Source organism: Ranitomeya variabilis, chromosome 5, assembly GCF_051348905.1.
Source record: "Ranitomeya variabilis isolate aRanVar5 chromosome 5, aRanVar5.hap1, whole genome shotgun sequence".
Lineage (NCBI taxonomy): Eukaryota > Metazoa > Chordata > Amphibia > Anura > Dendrobatidae > Ranitomeya > Ranitomeya variabilis.
In genome coordinates, this window is record NC_135236.1 from 259,793,187 (window position 1) to 259,809,017 (window position 15,831).

General features: G+C 45.7%; 1 protein-coding gene across 4 annotated transcripts in view; it reads right to left on the minus strand.

The window, feature by feature from the left end:
* The window catches only part of PARP6 (poly(ADP-ribose) polymerase family member 6), a 116,305-nt gene that overhangs the window by 38,771 nt on the left and 61,703 nt on the right, over positions 1 to 15,831 (minus strand). For all 4 annotated transcript variants that reach the window (XM_077264154.1, XM_077264156.1, XM_077264155.1 and 1 more), the window contains exons 8-12: positions 15,603 to 15,752; positions 14,962 to 15,142; positions 5,185 to 5,238; positions 4,912 to 5,007; positions 4,711 to 4,803 (exon numbers count right to left, since the gene is read on the minus strand). In XM_077264154.1, coding sequence (XP_077120269.1) covers positions 4,711 to 4,803; positions 4,912 to 5,007; positions 5,185 to 5,238; positions 14,962 to 15,142; positions 15,603 to 15,752 — 574 coding nt within the window. The remainder of the gene's footprint in view (positions 1 to 4,710; positions 4,804 to 4,911; positions 5,008 to 5,184; positions 5,239 to 14,961; positions 15,143 to 15,602; positions 15,753 to 15,831) is intronic.

The following is a 15,831-nucleotide window of genomic DNA, read 5'->3' on the forward strand; positions in this document are numbered from 1 at the left end:
AGACCCTACTGTATCTTCCCCCACAACACCCTCTGCCACAAGGTGTTGCCTGGTTCCAACCCAGTCAGCTTTCTGATCTAACTTCCTGCCTGACCCCCAGTTTACCCACTATGGTGGGGAGTGGCCTAGTGAATAGAACCCTTAGCTCCCCCCGGAGGCCCGGCTGTGAAATGTATTGGTGTCTGTGATACCTGATCAGATGAACTCCTTCAGTGCCATCAAACGCACCATAGCTCCCCATAGTGGCGGAGCCACAGTACTGCAACGACCAGGACTCTGGGGCGCTGCACTCCCCCCTGGTTAAACACAGTACTCCGGGACTGAGAAGAAAACAACAATACAAGTTAGCAAAAAGACATACAGTTTTGTTGAGTGCAATAACAATAAGTATACTTAAACAGAGCTTCCCTTTATGGGAGGTGAGGACACTTGAACGTTACAAACATGGTTAGATATCATAGCAACATGCTATAAATAACTTTTCTTACCCAACCGGGTATTCTACTTAGTACAAATGCTCGAACAATAATTTAACATTGCCTTTAAGGACGTACACTCTGAATCCACTAAAGACCTTCTTATAATCACATTATAAGGCAATTTAACTTTTTTCATTCTCCTACTTTAAATCTGCAGGACCGCCTGTCCTAACGGCACCAGACCTTCTGCCTCTCCTTTCTGTTACAGGACCGCCCCGTTCAGCCCGGGCCTACTGCCTTTTCAACTACTATACACAGTATAGAGCATAACATTACTTTCAGTTTAAGAGCACTGAGCCATCTCTATATGGCTCCTAGGAGGACTCAGGGTTCACCTTCTATCCTCGTTGTCTATCAACATTATCAAACATTTTCTTTACAATTAACTAGTTGGATACATATAACTTTCTCATGTAGACATTATCATCACTTTCTTTCGTCAAAACATTATTGCCACCTGTCTTAAAGCAATATCACCATTTAAATGCAACAAATGAACATCCCCTTTAAGAGGGGACCAAGTCTCTATGAGGTAGCATATGTTCTCAAGCTACCAGTCCATACTCAGCAAAGGTTCCAGTGTGGTATCTTCACAAAGAGTCCTTTTTGAAGTAAAACCAGTAGGGAGCACCTTTAATAAGGTGCAAACTATTTACAAAGAGTTTGTATCATGCACTGTTCATGATTGCGGCAGTTCTGGAAACTTGTGCAAAAACTTAGAAAAACAAACAAAACAATAGGGATCCCGGGTCAACAAAGGGATCCCTTTAAGAGTTAACCCTGGACAGGTTTTAGCAGCACAGACGAACAGTAACTATATACATGTCAAGCAGAGTTTTAAAATCTTACTCTTTTGATGCCGAGGGTGGTTCCCCACCCCTAGCTGAGGCAGCGCCCATGCTGGTAGTTGGTCTCTCAGGCGCCATCAGATCAGCCGGTGTCTGGATTTGAAGGTTGATCCTGCTTGCAAGTTCAGTAGCCGCTACAAGGCGTACGGTGGTGATAGGAACAAGATCTGGCAAATCGGGATCAGTCATGATCGGGGCAACAGGGGGCGCTCTCTCAGGTTCACACCGTCGAACATTCCGGGCGCACCATCCTTGTGCATTCCGATGACGGGTGTAGGTCACCTGATCCCCCCTTTGTAATGGGTCACCATCCCGACTGCAGCAGGGGTTTTTCACGTTGTAACTAGTAACAAAGACATCAGTTGGTAGCCCCGGTTCCTGTATGGAGCCCAATCCCCTCTTCGGGTGGTAGGCCAGCACAGTTCCCCGCTTTACCATGTCTTTCCTGCCGGGCGCAGACTTCCTACGTTGTGTGTCATGTTGTTCGGTCTCGTCTCGATCTTTCCAGTGTTGTATTAGACATTGCTTATACTGTTCCCAGGTAAGTACCGCAAGGGTGAGGCCATCCTCCCGGGTTCCATCCGGCCCGGTCCAGGGGGTGTCCCACCGGAGGATCACTCCGTCTGGGCCCACATCTATGGGTTCTCCCATCTTGGTTGGTAGCGGAGGCACTAGCTTCCCCATCGCGTTAGAGGTGAGGATCACCCGCTCCACCAAGAAGGAACGATTATTGCTGGGGAGAGGAGCGGTCACAGGAGCGGGATCGGTCAGGGGAGCCGGATCGGTCGGGAGAGCAGAATCGGCCGGGGGAGTAGGGGTGCCGTCCATACCTGCGCCTGATGTGATTCCACCGATGTCGATCTGTTCCATTGACAAGGACACTGGAATCGGCTGCAGCCCGGACCGCGGCTCCTCCGGAGTCACCTCTTGATGTAGCTCCGCCCTCCATGGTTCCGTGGCTGGGATAGGTAGGCTCGGCTCCTCCACTGGCGGCTCCAGGGAGTTCAGGTCCTTCACCGGCGGTGGACGCGAGTCCGCCTCTGAGGGTGAGGGCAAGCCGGGATCACCTTGCCGTTGCTCGGGCACTTGCTGCTCATCGTCGCTGTCTAGCATTCGGCGGCAACGCATGCACCTGGCTCCGCCATTTCCCCGAGGTCGGGCTCCTCCTTCACCTCGTTCCCGCCGTTGCAAATCAGGGGGCGGTTCTCCTCTGCTGCTGGGCAGGTCGTCCTCTAGCAGCAGGAGTTGGAGGGGGCGGTCGCTACTTCTGGCGCCGCTTTGGTAGTCTCCTCCCATGGCACGCCCTTCTTCTTCCTCTGCGCTCCCTGTGACGCTGCAATGGCGGCGACTTTTTTGGCGGGAACTATTGGCGGCAAATAGCGCAGCACAGTCTTTGCAATAAAGTACAGTCTAAGCACAACAAATCACAGTTCCAAGGCACACATGACCTGATTCTTCAGGCTTAAGTAGATCCTGTTCGTGACGCCAAGTTGTAGCGCCCCCACTGCCGCAGGGCCGAGGGGTACCCGGTACCGGGCCTCTGAGTCTCTGCTCTGGGGTTGTCACGGTGGCTAGGCCCCGGTCCGTGACCCTGCCGAGGGGCGCACAGTAAATGATGTGGATAGATAAGTATGACGGATGATGGTGGTGAAGTGGTAGTGGTGCGGTGCAGTAAATAACGAGGACACCAGGTTGCAGTCTCTTTACCTCTTTACTGAAGATCTCTGGGTCCTCAGTCCAGAATCTGGATAACCAGGCTGCGCAAGTCCGGCCGGTCCAATGACACCTCCAGAGTTCTCTTAGCAGGTGGAAATCTGTGCCTTCCTTCTAGCGCTATGTGTTGCGGTCCTTCCCTGCTGTGCTTACGGAAAGTCCCCACAACTGTTGTGTCTGTTTCTTAAGTTCCCTCACAACTCGATTAGATGATGTTCTGCTAATCCTCCGTCCCTCCCTGATGTTCTGGTTGGGACGGCACCCGTTTGACGGGTAGGCTCGGAGCTCTTCCGGGACCCTAGAGTCGCCCCTCTCCACAAGTTGCCCCCCAAGACTGCATAGGTGATTAAAGTTAGACAGCCCGCCTTAGACTGACTGTCCTGCCGCTGTTTAGAGTATCGCTTGAAGCTGGATGTTGTAATACTCCCTCGGCGTTCCGGCCACCGGTAGTGCGCCTCAGTAGGGTGTTGCTTCGGTCTTACAGCACGACCCCTACTGGTATTCTCCTATTGCTTGATCTCGTTTCTCACTCAGCACAATCTATCTCGCTTCTGGTCCTTCCTTGGGCACCGCCGCTATCCTGAGCAGGCACGGTCCCGTTACGTTCGTTCAAGTTGCCAAGCCTCTGTCAGGATCCCACCCCTGACAGAGACCCTACTGTATCTTCCCCCACAACACCCTCTGCCACAAGGTGTTGCCTGGTTCCAACCCAGTCAGCTTTCTGATCTATCTTCCTGCCTGACCCCCAGTTTACCCACTATGGTGGGGAGTGGCCTAGTGAATAGAACCCTTAGCTCCCCCCGGAGGCCCGGCTGTGAAATGTATTGGTGTCTGTGATACCTGATCAGATGAACTCCTTCAGTGCCATCAGACGCACCATAGCTCCCCATAGTGGCGGAGCCACAGTACTGCAACGACCAGGACTCTGGGGCGCTGCATGAACATCATTGAAAATCTGTGGCTAGACCTCAAAATAGCAGTGCATGCAAGACGACCCAGTAATCTCAAAGAACTGGAAGAATTTTTGCACGGAAGAATGGATGAAAATCCCTCAAATAAGAATTTAAAGACTGTTGGCTGGCTAAAAAAAAAAGTTTACAAACTGTGATACTTTCAAAAGAGAGTGCTAAAGGGTACTAACCATGCATCAGCCCATTTTCCTTTTTGTAATTTTTAAAATGTAAAAGATAAAAACAATATATATTTTTTACCTAAAATACAAAGGAAATGTGTCATCTTTAACTTTATGCCTTTTAGAGATTATTTAATCTTCAGCTTGCTTAACTGTTCACAATAAAAGTAATTTTGACGAGGGGTTCCCAAACGTTTACATGCCACTTTATATAGTGGTGTTACCTTTCATTGTAAACTTGACTATGATGATAATGAGAGTGATAAAAGTACAGGAAGTGTGAGTCTATTATTATTAGTGTGAAAATTGCTACATTACTTTTTTAGTAAGGTTCGCTATTTGAAAAACTTAAAATAAGATATAAAAATGACAAAAAAAAATGTTGCATAAAATCCTGATTTAGACAATAGATAATTTCTGATTGCACATTCCCTTTAAAATCACAACTGGAATGTACAGGCCTTTGGTTTTCACTGCACTTTTTTATCCTTGTAAGTAACCAAGAAGCAGTCCTAATGTGCATTATTATTTAATTTACCTCAGCTCCTGTAGCCACTTCTTCAGCAGCCCCAGACATCACTCCCAGAGTGTAAAAAGAGAAGACGCAGAGCTCCCTTGTACACACTGCTGGCTGCGAGATATGAAATGGTGAATATAGAAGGAAATTAATAGAGAAAACAAAAAGGCAATGCCTGTAATATAGTTGTTTACAACATTTTTCACACCATAATTGACCCACCTTGAGCATAGATGCATTCTGGAAGACATGCTGCTCATCACACACTACACAATACTCATTCAGAGTGGGTAGCCTCTGTTCTGCATACTTCATTATCTATGGAAGGGAAAAAACTTTAAGACGCATTCACATTGAAAATTATGGAAAGAAAATGAGAATAAATATTACCTATTACTGAAAGTGTGGATGTCATGAATAGAAGGGGGTGGAGAGTGCAGCAAACTTAACATTTTAAATAATATAGAAAATTTGGAATATTAGCTGACAACTCACCTGCACTAGAAATCCATATTCCAGAGTGGGAACTGTCTTGCAATGCCCACTGACCTGCAGAGAGTAATTAGATTAATATTAAACAATATTATTAATGGGTAAATCTCAACCCCCCACTGTCACTATTTTACCCCTCAGTATGTCTTGAATGCAGTTACTGATAGCTCAGCCGTCCAATCTGGTGCAGGGGCGTGAAGCTGTCAGTCCTTTGATTGACAGCTCAGTAGTCCAATCTGCTGCAGGGGCGTGCTGGGATGTCAGTGTTTTGATTGATAGCTCGGCCGTCCAATCTGAGATTGGGAAGTGCTGGGCTGTCTTTAAGTGTTCTGTCATGATCTCTGCAGGCAGAGATCATAGCAAGCCTATAGAGGGACAAGCTCTCGGAAGATGGAACTATACTGACCATGAACTAAGCCTGCCGCGCAACTAGAAATAGCCAGGTAGCATTTCCTATTTATCGCTAGATGCCCAGCTCTGGCCTAAGACCTAAATAGCTAGCAGAGGGAAATATAAGACCTGGCTCACCTCCAGAGAAATATTCCAAAGAAGACAGTAGCCCCCCACATATAATGACGGTGAGTTCAGATGAAACAACAAACGCAGCAGGAAAATAGTCTTAGCAAATTTGAGGTCCGCTTACTAGATAGCAGAAGACAGATAGTATACTTTCATGGTCAGCAGAAAAACACTAACAAAACACCATCCAGAGATTACCTTAAACTCTGGCATTAACTCATAACGCCAGAGTAGCAATCCCTGATCAACGAGAGCTTTCCAGACACAGTAACAAAACTTCAGCTGTGAACTGGAACAAATAGGCAAAACAAAACATGGACAAAAGTCCAACTTATCTAGTAGTTGTCTAGAAGCAGGAACAAGCACTGAGAGGCATCAGATAACATTGTTGACCGGCAAGAAACCACCAGAGAAATGAGCTTAAATAGCGACACCCACTACTGATGGAATCAGGTGAAACAGGAAAGAGGATGACAAGTCCAATTCCACAAGCGGCCACCGGGGGAGCCCAGAATCCAAACTCACAACAGTACCCCCCCCTCAAGGAGGGGGCACCGAACCCTCACCAGATCCACCAGGGCGACCAGGATGAGCCCTATGGAAGGCACGAACAAGATCAGAAGCATGAACATCAGATGCATTGACCCAAGAATTATCCTCCTGGCCGTAACCCTTCCAGTTGACCAGATACTGGAGTTTCCGTCTGGAAACACGAGAGTCCAAAATTTTCTCCACAACGTACTCCAACTCACCCTCAACCAACACCGGAGCAGGAGGCTCAACTGAAGGTACAACAGGTACCTCATACCTGCGCAATAACGACCGATGAAAAACGTTATGAATGGAAAAGGACGCAGGGAGGTCCAAACGGAAAGAAACAGGATTAAGAATCTCCAATATTCTATAAGGGCCGATGAACCGAGGTTTAAACTTAGGAGAAGAGACCCTCATAGGGACAAAACGAGAAGACAACCACACTAAATCTCCAACACAAAGCCGAGAACCAACACGACGATGACGGTTGGCAAAACGCTGAGTCTTCTCCTGGGACAACTTCAAATTGTCCATAACCTGCCCCCAGATGTGATGCAATCTCTCCACCACCGCATCCACTCCAGGACAATCCGAGGATTCCACCTGACCGGAGGAAAATCGAGGGTGAAACCCCGAATTACAGAAAAACGGGGACACCAAGGTGGAAGAACTGGCCCGATTATTGAGGGCGAACTCTGCCAATGGCAAAAAAGCAACCCAATCATCCTGGTCAGCAGAGACAAAACACCTCAGATATGTCTCAAGGGTCTGATTAGTCCGCTCGGTCTGGCCATTAGTCTGAGGGTGAAAAGCAGATGAAAAAGACAAATCTATGCCCATCCTAGCACAGAATGCCCGCCAAAATCTAGACACAAATTGGGTACCTCTGTCAGAAACAATATTCTCAGGAATACCGTGCAATCGGACAACATTCTGAAAAAACAGAGGAACCAACTCAGAAGAAGAAGGCAACTTGGGCAGAGGAACCAAATGGACCATTTTAGAGAAACGGTCACAGACCACCCAGATGACAGACATCTTCTGGGAAACAGGCAGATCTGAAATAAAATCCATCGAGATGTGTGTCCAAGGCCTCTTAGGAATAGGCAAGGGCAACAGCAGTCCGCTAGCCCGAGAACTACAAGACTTGGCCCGAGCACAAACGTCACATGACTGCACAAAGACTCGCACATCTCGTGACAGAGAAGGCCACCAGAAGGATCTTGCCACCAAATCCCTGGTACCAAAAATTCCGGGATGACCTGCCAATGCAGAAGAATGTACCTCAGAGATGACTCTGCTGGTCCAATCATCCGGAACAAACAGTCTATCAGGCGGACAACGATCCGGTCTATCCGCCTGAAACTCTTGCAAGGACCGCCGCAGATCAGGAGAAACGGCCGACAAAATTACTCCCTCCCTAAGGATACCTGTGGGTTCAGAATTACCAGGAGAGTCCGGGTCAAAACTCCTAGAAAGGGCATCTGCCTTAACATTCTTAGAACCCGGTAGGTATGACACCACAAAATTAAAGCGAGAAAAAAATAAAGACCAGCGCGCCTGTCTAGGATTCAGGCGTCTGGCAGTCTCAAGATAAATCAAATTTTTGTGGTCAGTCAATACCACCACCTGATGCCTAGCCCCCTCGAGCCAATGGCGCCACTCCTCAAACGCCCACTTCATGGCCAAAAGCTCCCGATTCCCAACATCATAATTCCGCTCTGCGGGCGAAAATTTGCGAGAAAAGAAGGCACAAGGCCTAATGACGGAGCAGTCGGAACCTTTCTGCGACAACACTGCCCCAGCTCCGATCTCCGAAGCGTCAACCTCAACCTGAAAAGGCAGATTCACATCAGGCTGACGCAACACAGGGGCAGAGGCAAAACGGCGCTTAAGCTCCTGAAAGGCCTCTACAGCATGAGGGGACCAATTAGCAACATCAGCGCCTTGTCTGGTCAAATCAGTCAGTGGTTTAACGACATCCGAAAAACCAGCAATAAATCGGCGGTAAAAGTTGGCAAAGCCCAAAAATCTCTGAAGACCCTTAAGAGAGGAGGGCTGAGTCCAGTCACAAATAGCTTGCACCTTGACGGGATCCATCTCAATGGAAGAGGGAGAAAAAATATACCCCAAAAAGGAAATTTTCTGGACCCCAAAAACGCACTTAGACCCCTTCACACATAAAGAATTAGACCGCAGAACCTGAAAAACTCTCCTGACCTGCTGGACATGAGAGTCCCAGTCATCAGAAAAAATCAGAATATCATCCAGATATATTATCATAAATTTATCCAGAAAATCGCGGAAAATATCATGCATAAAAGACTGGAAAACTGAAGGGGCATTAGAAAGACCAAAAGGCATGACCAAATACTCAAAGTGGCCCTCGGGCGTATTAAATGCGGTCTTCCACTCATCCCCCTGCCTGATCCGCACCAAATTATACGCCCCACGAAGATCAATTTTAGAGAACCACTTAGCACCCTCTATACGAGCAAACAAATCAGTAAGCAATGGCAATGGGTATTGATACTTAACAGTGATCTTATTCAGAAGCCGATAATCAATACATGGTCTCAAAGAGCCGTCTTTTTTTGAGACAAAGAAAAACCCAGCTCCCAAGGGAGAAGAAGATGGACGAATATGTCCCTTTTCCAAAGACTCCTTTATATATTCCCGCATAGCAGCATGTTCCGGCACAGACAAATTAAACAAACGACCCTTTGGATATTTACAACCCGGTATCAAATCTATGGCACAATCGCACTCACGGTGCGGAGGTAACGACCCAAGCTTGGGTTCGTCAAAGACGTCTTGATAATCAGAGAGGAACTCAGGGACTTCAGAGGGAATGGACGACGAAATAGAAACCAAAGGTACGTCCCCATGAATACCCTTACATCCCCAGCTCAACACAGACATAGCTCTCCAGTCCAAGACTGGGTTGTGAGACTGCAACCATGGCAATCCCAGTACCAAATCGTCATGTAAATTATACAGCACCAGGAAACGAATAATCTCCTGGTGATCCGGATTGATACGCATGGTTACTTGTGTCCAGTATTGTGGTTTATTATTAGCCAATGGGGTGGAGTCAATCCCCTTCAGAGGAATAAGAGTCTCCAAAGGCTCTAAATCAAAACCACAACGATTGGCAAAGGACCAATCCATAAGACTCAGAGCGGCGCCAGAGTCAACATAGGCGTCCGTGGCAATGGATGACAAAGAGCAAATCAGGGTTACAGACAAAATAAACTTAGACTGAATGGTGCCAATGGAAACAGACTTATCAAGCTTCTTTGTACGCCTAGAGCATGCCGATATAACATGAGTAGAATCCCCACAATAGAAACACAATCCATTCTTCCGTCTAAAATTCTGTCGCTCGCTCCTGGACAGAATTCTATCACACTGCATACTTTCTGGCGTCTTTTCCATAGACACCGCCAGATGGTGCACCGGTTTGCGCTCCCGCAGACGCCTATCAATCTGAATAGCCATTGTCATGGACTCATTCAGACCTGCAGGCAAAGGGAACCCCACCATAACATCCTTAACGGCATCAGAGAGACCTTCTCTGAAAGTTGCCGCCAAGGCGCACTCATTCCACTGAGTAAGCACAGACCATTTACGGAATTTTTGGCAGAAAACTTCAGCTTCGTCTTGCCCCTGAGATAGTGCCATCAAAGTTTTTTCTGCCTGAAGTTCCAAATGAGGTTCCTCATAAAGCAAGCCCAAGGCCAGAAAAAACGCATCCACATCGCGTAACGCAGGATCCCCTGCTGGCAATGAGAAGGCCCAATCTTGAGGGTCACCCCTGAGCAAGGAAATCACAATCCTAACCTGCTGAGCAGGGTCTCCAGCTGAACGAGACTTCAGGGACAAATAAAGCTTACAATTATTTCGGAAATTCTGGAAGCTAGCTCTATTCCCTGTGAAGAACTCCGGCAAAGGAATTCTCGGCTCAGATACCGGAGCATGTACCACAAAATCTTGTAGATTTTGTACTTTCGTGATGAGATTATTCAAACCCGCAGTTACACTCTGGAGATCCATTATTGTCAGGTGCACACAGAGCATACAGAGATTAGGAGGAGAGAGAGAAAAAAGACTGCAGCAAGGCAGACTGAAGGAAAAAAAAAAAAAAAAAAAAAATTCCAGCAGACTTCTTATAACTCTCCTTTCTCAACCTGGGTCTTTAACACTTTATTGGCCGGTCAAACTGTCATGATCTCTGCAGGCAGAGATCATAGCAAGCCTATAGAGGGACAAGCTCTCGGAAGATGGAACTATACTGACCATGAACTAAGCCTGCCGCGCAACTAGAAATAGCCAGGTAGCATTTCCTATTTATCGCTAGATGCCCAGCTCTGGCCTAAGACCTAAATAGCTAGCAGAGGGAAATATAAGACCTGGCTCACCTCCAGAGAAATATTCCAAAGAAGACAGTAGCCCCCCACATATAATGACGGTGAGTTCAGATGAAACAACAAACGCAGCAGGAAAATAGTCTTAGCAAATTTGAGGTCCGCTTACTAGATAGCAGAAGACAGATAGTATACTTTCATGGTCAGCAGAAAAACACTAACAAAACACCATCCAGAGATTACCTTAAACTCTGGCATTAACTCATAACGCCAGAGTAGCAATCCCTGATCAACGAGAGCTTTCCAGACACAGTAACAAAACTTCAGCTGTGAACTGGAACAAATAGGCAAAACAAAACATGGACAAAAGTCCAACTTATCTAGTAGTTGTCTAGAAGCAGGAACAAGCACTGAGAGGCATCAGATAACATTGTTGACCGGCAAGAAACCACCAGAGAAATGAGCTTAAATAGCGACACCCACTACTGATGGAATCAGGTGAAACAGGAAAGAGGATGACAAGTCCAATTCCACAAGCGGCCACCGGGGGAGCCCAGAATCCAAACTCACAACAGTGTTCCCTGTCTCATGTGATTGCCCAGCTACTTAGCTGGGCAGTCTGTCCCACATCTCTGAAAGATGTAGTTTCAGCTCTGTGTGGTTTGTTTCTATGCCTTGTGCTTTGCTTGTGGATTGTTTTGCTGCCTGACTTTGGACCTTGTTCTAACCATCCGTTTTGCCTAGCCCCTTTACTCTGATCCACTATCCTGGTAGTCTGACCTCGGACCATTACCTGACTATGCCTTTGTTTCTTCCCTCTGTTTATGACATACCCTCCTGGCTCTTCACCTCGGACTCTTTGACTACCTAACTCATGGATTGTCCGTGAGAAGTGACTCAGCATCACACCCACCAAGAGGTTCCACTATTACAGTGCCATGGATAAAGTTTGAATATACAGTATATTTTCATCTTTTACATTTTAGAAATGGCAAAAAGGAAAATGGGAAGATGCAAAAGTTTGGAGATTTTTGTGCTCAGATAACTTTGACCAACGTTTCAGATGTTGTCAGTTAACAGAAACCATGGAGATCAAGATAAGATCTGGAAAACCAAGCAAAATGTCAGTGAGCACTGCTTATAGGATTGCTACAGAGGCAAATCACAACCCCCGTTTGCCTGCAAAAGACCTTCAGAAAAATTTAGCAGACTCTGAAGTTGCGGTACATTATTCTACTATTCGAATATACCTGCACAAATATGGCTTTTGTGGAAAAATCATCAGAAAAAAACTGTTCCTGCATCCTCGCTACAAAATTCAGTGTCAGAAGTAAGGAAAAGAACAACTAAACAAGCCGGATGCATTTTGGAAACAAGTCCTATGGACCGATGAGGTTAAAATAGAACTAAAATAGAACTCTTTGTCCACAATGATCAAAAGGTTTGTGTGGAGAAAAAAAGGCACTGAATTTCAGGAAAAGAACATCTCGTCAACCATTAAACATGGGGGTGGATCAATCATGCTTTGGGGTTGTGTTGCAGCAAATGGCATGAACATTTCAAAGGTAGTAGGAAGGATGGATTCAATGAAATTTCAACAAATTCTTGATGCAAACATGACACCATCTGTAAGAAAATCTGAAGTTGAAAAAATAGAATCCACAATAGACTACCTCAAAAGGTGCAAACTGAAGGTTTTAAAATGGCCCTCACAGTCCCCTGATCTGAACATCATTGAAAATCTGTGGCTAGACCTTAAAATAGCAGTGCATGCAAGACAACCCAGGAATCTCACAGAACTGGAAGAATTTTCTAAGGAAGATGAAAATCCCTCAAATAAAAATGTAAAGACTCTTTTCTGGCTACAAAAAGTGTTTCCAGAAGCTGAGATACTCTCAAAAGGAGGTGCTACTAGGTACTAAGCATGCAGAGTGCCGAAACTTTTCCATAGTGTGAGGCAGTGACCGGTGTCACATGTGAGGGTCGCAGTGTATTCGCCCCAGGAGGCGCACAGAGGCATATTGAGGCCACGGGAGTGCATTGCAGTCACAGGCATAGCTGTGATTGCAATGCAGAATAAAAGTAAGTGTTAGGGTACCGTCACACAGTCACACTTTGATCGCTACGACGGCACGATCCGTGACGTCGCAGCGATCGTATGAGTATCGCTCCAGCGTCGTAGACTGCAGTCACACGTTGCAATCACGGCGCTGGAGCGATGCTGAAGTCCCCGGGTAACCAGGGTAAACATCGGGTAACTAAGCGCAGGGCCGCGCTTAGTAACCCGATGTTTACCCTGGTTACCAGCGTAAAAGTAAAAAAAAAAACAAACAGTACATACTCACATTCCGCTGTCTGTCCTCCGGCGTCTCAGCTTCTCTGCACTGTGTAAGCACAGCGGCCGGAAAGCACAGCGGTGACGTCTGACGTCAGACGTCACCGCTGTGCTCGCTTTCTGGCTGGCCGCCGCTCACAGTGCAGAGAAGCTGAGACGCCGGAGGACAGACACCGGAATGTAAGTATGTACTGTTTGTTTTTTTTTTTACTTTTACGCTGGTAACCAGGGTAAACATCGGGTTACTAAGCGCGGCCCTGCGCTTAGTTACCCGATGTTTACCCTGGTTACAAGCGAACGCATCGCTGGATCGCTGTCACACACAACGATCCAGCGATGTCAGCGGGAGATCCAGCGACGAAAGAAAGTTCCATACGATCTGCTACGACGTACGATTCTCAGCAGGATCCCTGATCGCTGCTGCGTGTCAGACACAGCGATATCGTATGGATATCGCTGGAACGTCACGGATCGTATGGTCGTAGCGATCAAAGTGTGACTGTGTGACGGTACCCTTAGTCTTGGACAAGCTATTTGTCCAGGGCAGATTTAAGAAAACCTGCTGGGCTTTTATGCTTGAAACAGACTACAGGATGGTTGTGGGGCAATCCGTTTCTTTCCTGGCCTGGTTTTCCATGTGGCTAAAGGCCACAGGTTGCTTGTTAAAAACCCTGCAGTAAAGGATTTGGGTGTGTCAGGGTCAGTGTCAGAGTCAGTCTGTTTTTTTGCAGGAGTGCAGAGCAAAAGGCTCTGCAGAGCTCCACCTGTGTGAGGCAGCACAGGCAAGAGGAGCCAAACAGCCAAGGGAGCTAAAAGGCCTGGCACCCACAGCGTACACGGTGGTGCACTCGCCCCCACGGCAACTGGTCTCGGAGGTGGAGTAGCGTGTTTATTGGCTGCAATCTGGACGATATGTTTCCTGGCTGCGATCCGGAGGATATCGTGTGCTGTGTATTTTTGTGAGTTGAACATTAAAGAGACATTTAGTTTTGAACTTTGCTGGGTCACTGCCTCATCACTGCACAACGTGGAGACCGCTGCACTACAATAGGCTCATTTTCCTTTTTGTAATTTTTAAAATCTACAATATGAAAAAAAAAAAAAAAAAAAAAAAAAAATATATATATATATATATATATATATATATATATACAGTATATTACTACTACTTCTTTACTTACTGCAGGATATCCATTAATTGTTTTTATTCTATGTTTTGTCTGGCATTCTATGTTTTGTCTGGAACTAGAGCAACGTCAGAAAAGAGCTAGCACGATGGCAAGCGGAATGCAAAGTATGTCCTACGAGGAACGGTTAAAGGATCTGGGAAAGTTTAGCTTGCAAAAAAAGGCAAAGAGGAGATTTAATTGCTATATACAAATATCTGAAGGGATGTCAATGTAGATGGATCATCATTATTCTCAGGGACTAGATACAGATTTGATATTAGAAAAAACTTTTTGACAGTGAGAGTGATCAATGAGTGGAACAGGCGACCACCAGAGGTGGCGAGTTCTCCTTCAATGGATGTCTTCAAACAGAGGCTGGACAGACATTGAGCAGGGGGTTGGACACGATGACCCCGGAGGTACCTTGCAACTCTAACATTCTATGATTTTATGGTAATGGCCGCAGTGCGAATATGCACCAACACATTGCACTTTTTCTAACAGGAATGCTTGGCCAAGAATTCTGTTTTGATAAATTGAGGTTGGTAGAGTGTTTTAAATAGTAAATAGAGGCCAGACTGTTTTGTATATGTACATACATATTTTTAGTGGGATACTAAATAAAGCTAGGTTTTACTGTTTTTTTCTGCAATATTTAGGAACGTAAAAAATATTTATTTTTCTGGCATTTTTTCACTTGTAAAGATCTTTAGGCTGATCTGTAACAGGCTTGTTGGCTATTTCTGGTATACATATGCATTATCTTGCCGTCATATTTGATTAAATTAAACACTGGTTAATTACATTTTACAATATCCAGGTAGATATTTATATCAAGGCTATTTCAAAGTCTCACCTGTGTTGTGGTTGTGTGGCTCCCATACAGTTCAGATTTAGGGTTTCGTAGAGTACAGGAGACTGATCTATTCATGAGACGGGGAACACGAAGATCATTCCCTGTAAGACCACTTCTAAGATCTGATCCAGTCAAACTACTCCGCACTGCAGAATCCTGGACCCCAGGGTAACTGGGAGACCTGCAATATTTGCACTGAGAGTCAGGTATAGGCAACCTGAGAAAATAAAGCTGTTAAACAACTGGCAGATTGGTCACCAAATAAGAGAAAAAGTACCAGGCAATATGGTGCGTGAATGCTACAGAAAATTCATTGACTAGATGAATAATTCCTGAACAATGAAGCATGGTATTGAATAATCATCCATGTGGCCAAAATAAATTTGGGCAATTTAGGAAATTTCAAACCAGAAATTACAAACAAATAGACTGTTGTTAAGGAATTGCTGTCAAATTGAGGATTTTTATTATCCTTTGAGTAATTTGCTCTAGTATCCCCCAGTCACTCTATGTCATATTAGCGCCTTATTACCTAGGGGCTTACTTTATGCCCATTTTTTATATCTGGCTTGGTCTAATGGCATATGAAATATTTTGTACTATAAAATAATGCTTGTTGGAATGAAATATACAATACTTACTTTGGTACTGGAGAGAAGATACTAAGTCCAGCCCGAAATCTCTTAATACTGCCACTGACTCGAAGCCATCGTAACCTTCTTTCTTGCTGTGAGCGTAAAACTTCATTACTGAGATACCGCCATTGATGAGAGGAGAAGAGAGACAAGATTCTGGAAACAAAGAAAGAAGGGATTGCACAAAATTAAAATAATTAAGTCAGATGAATTGAAGATTCAGTTAGACAACAGA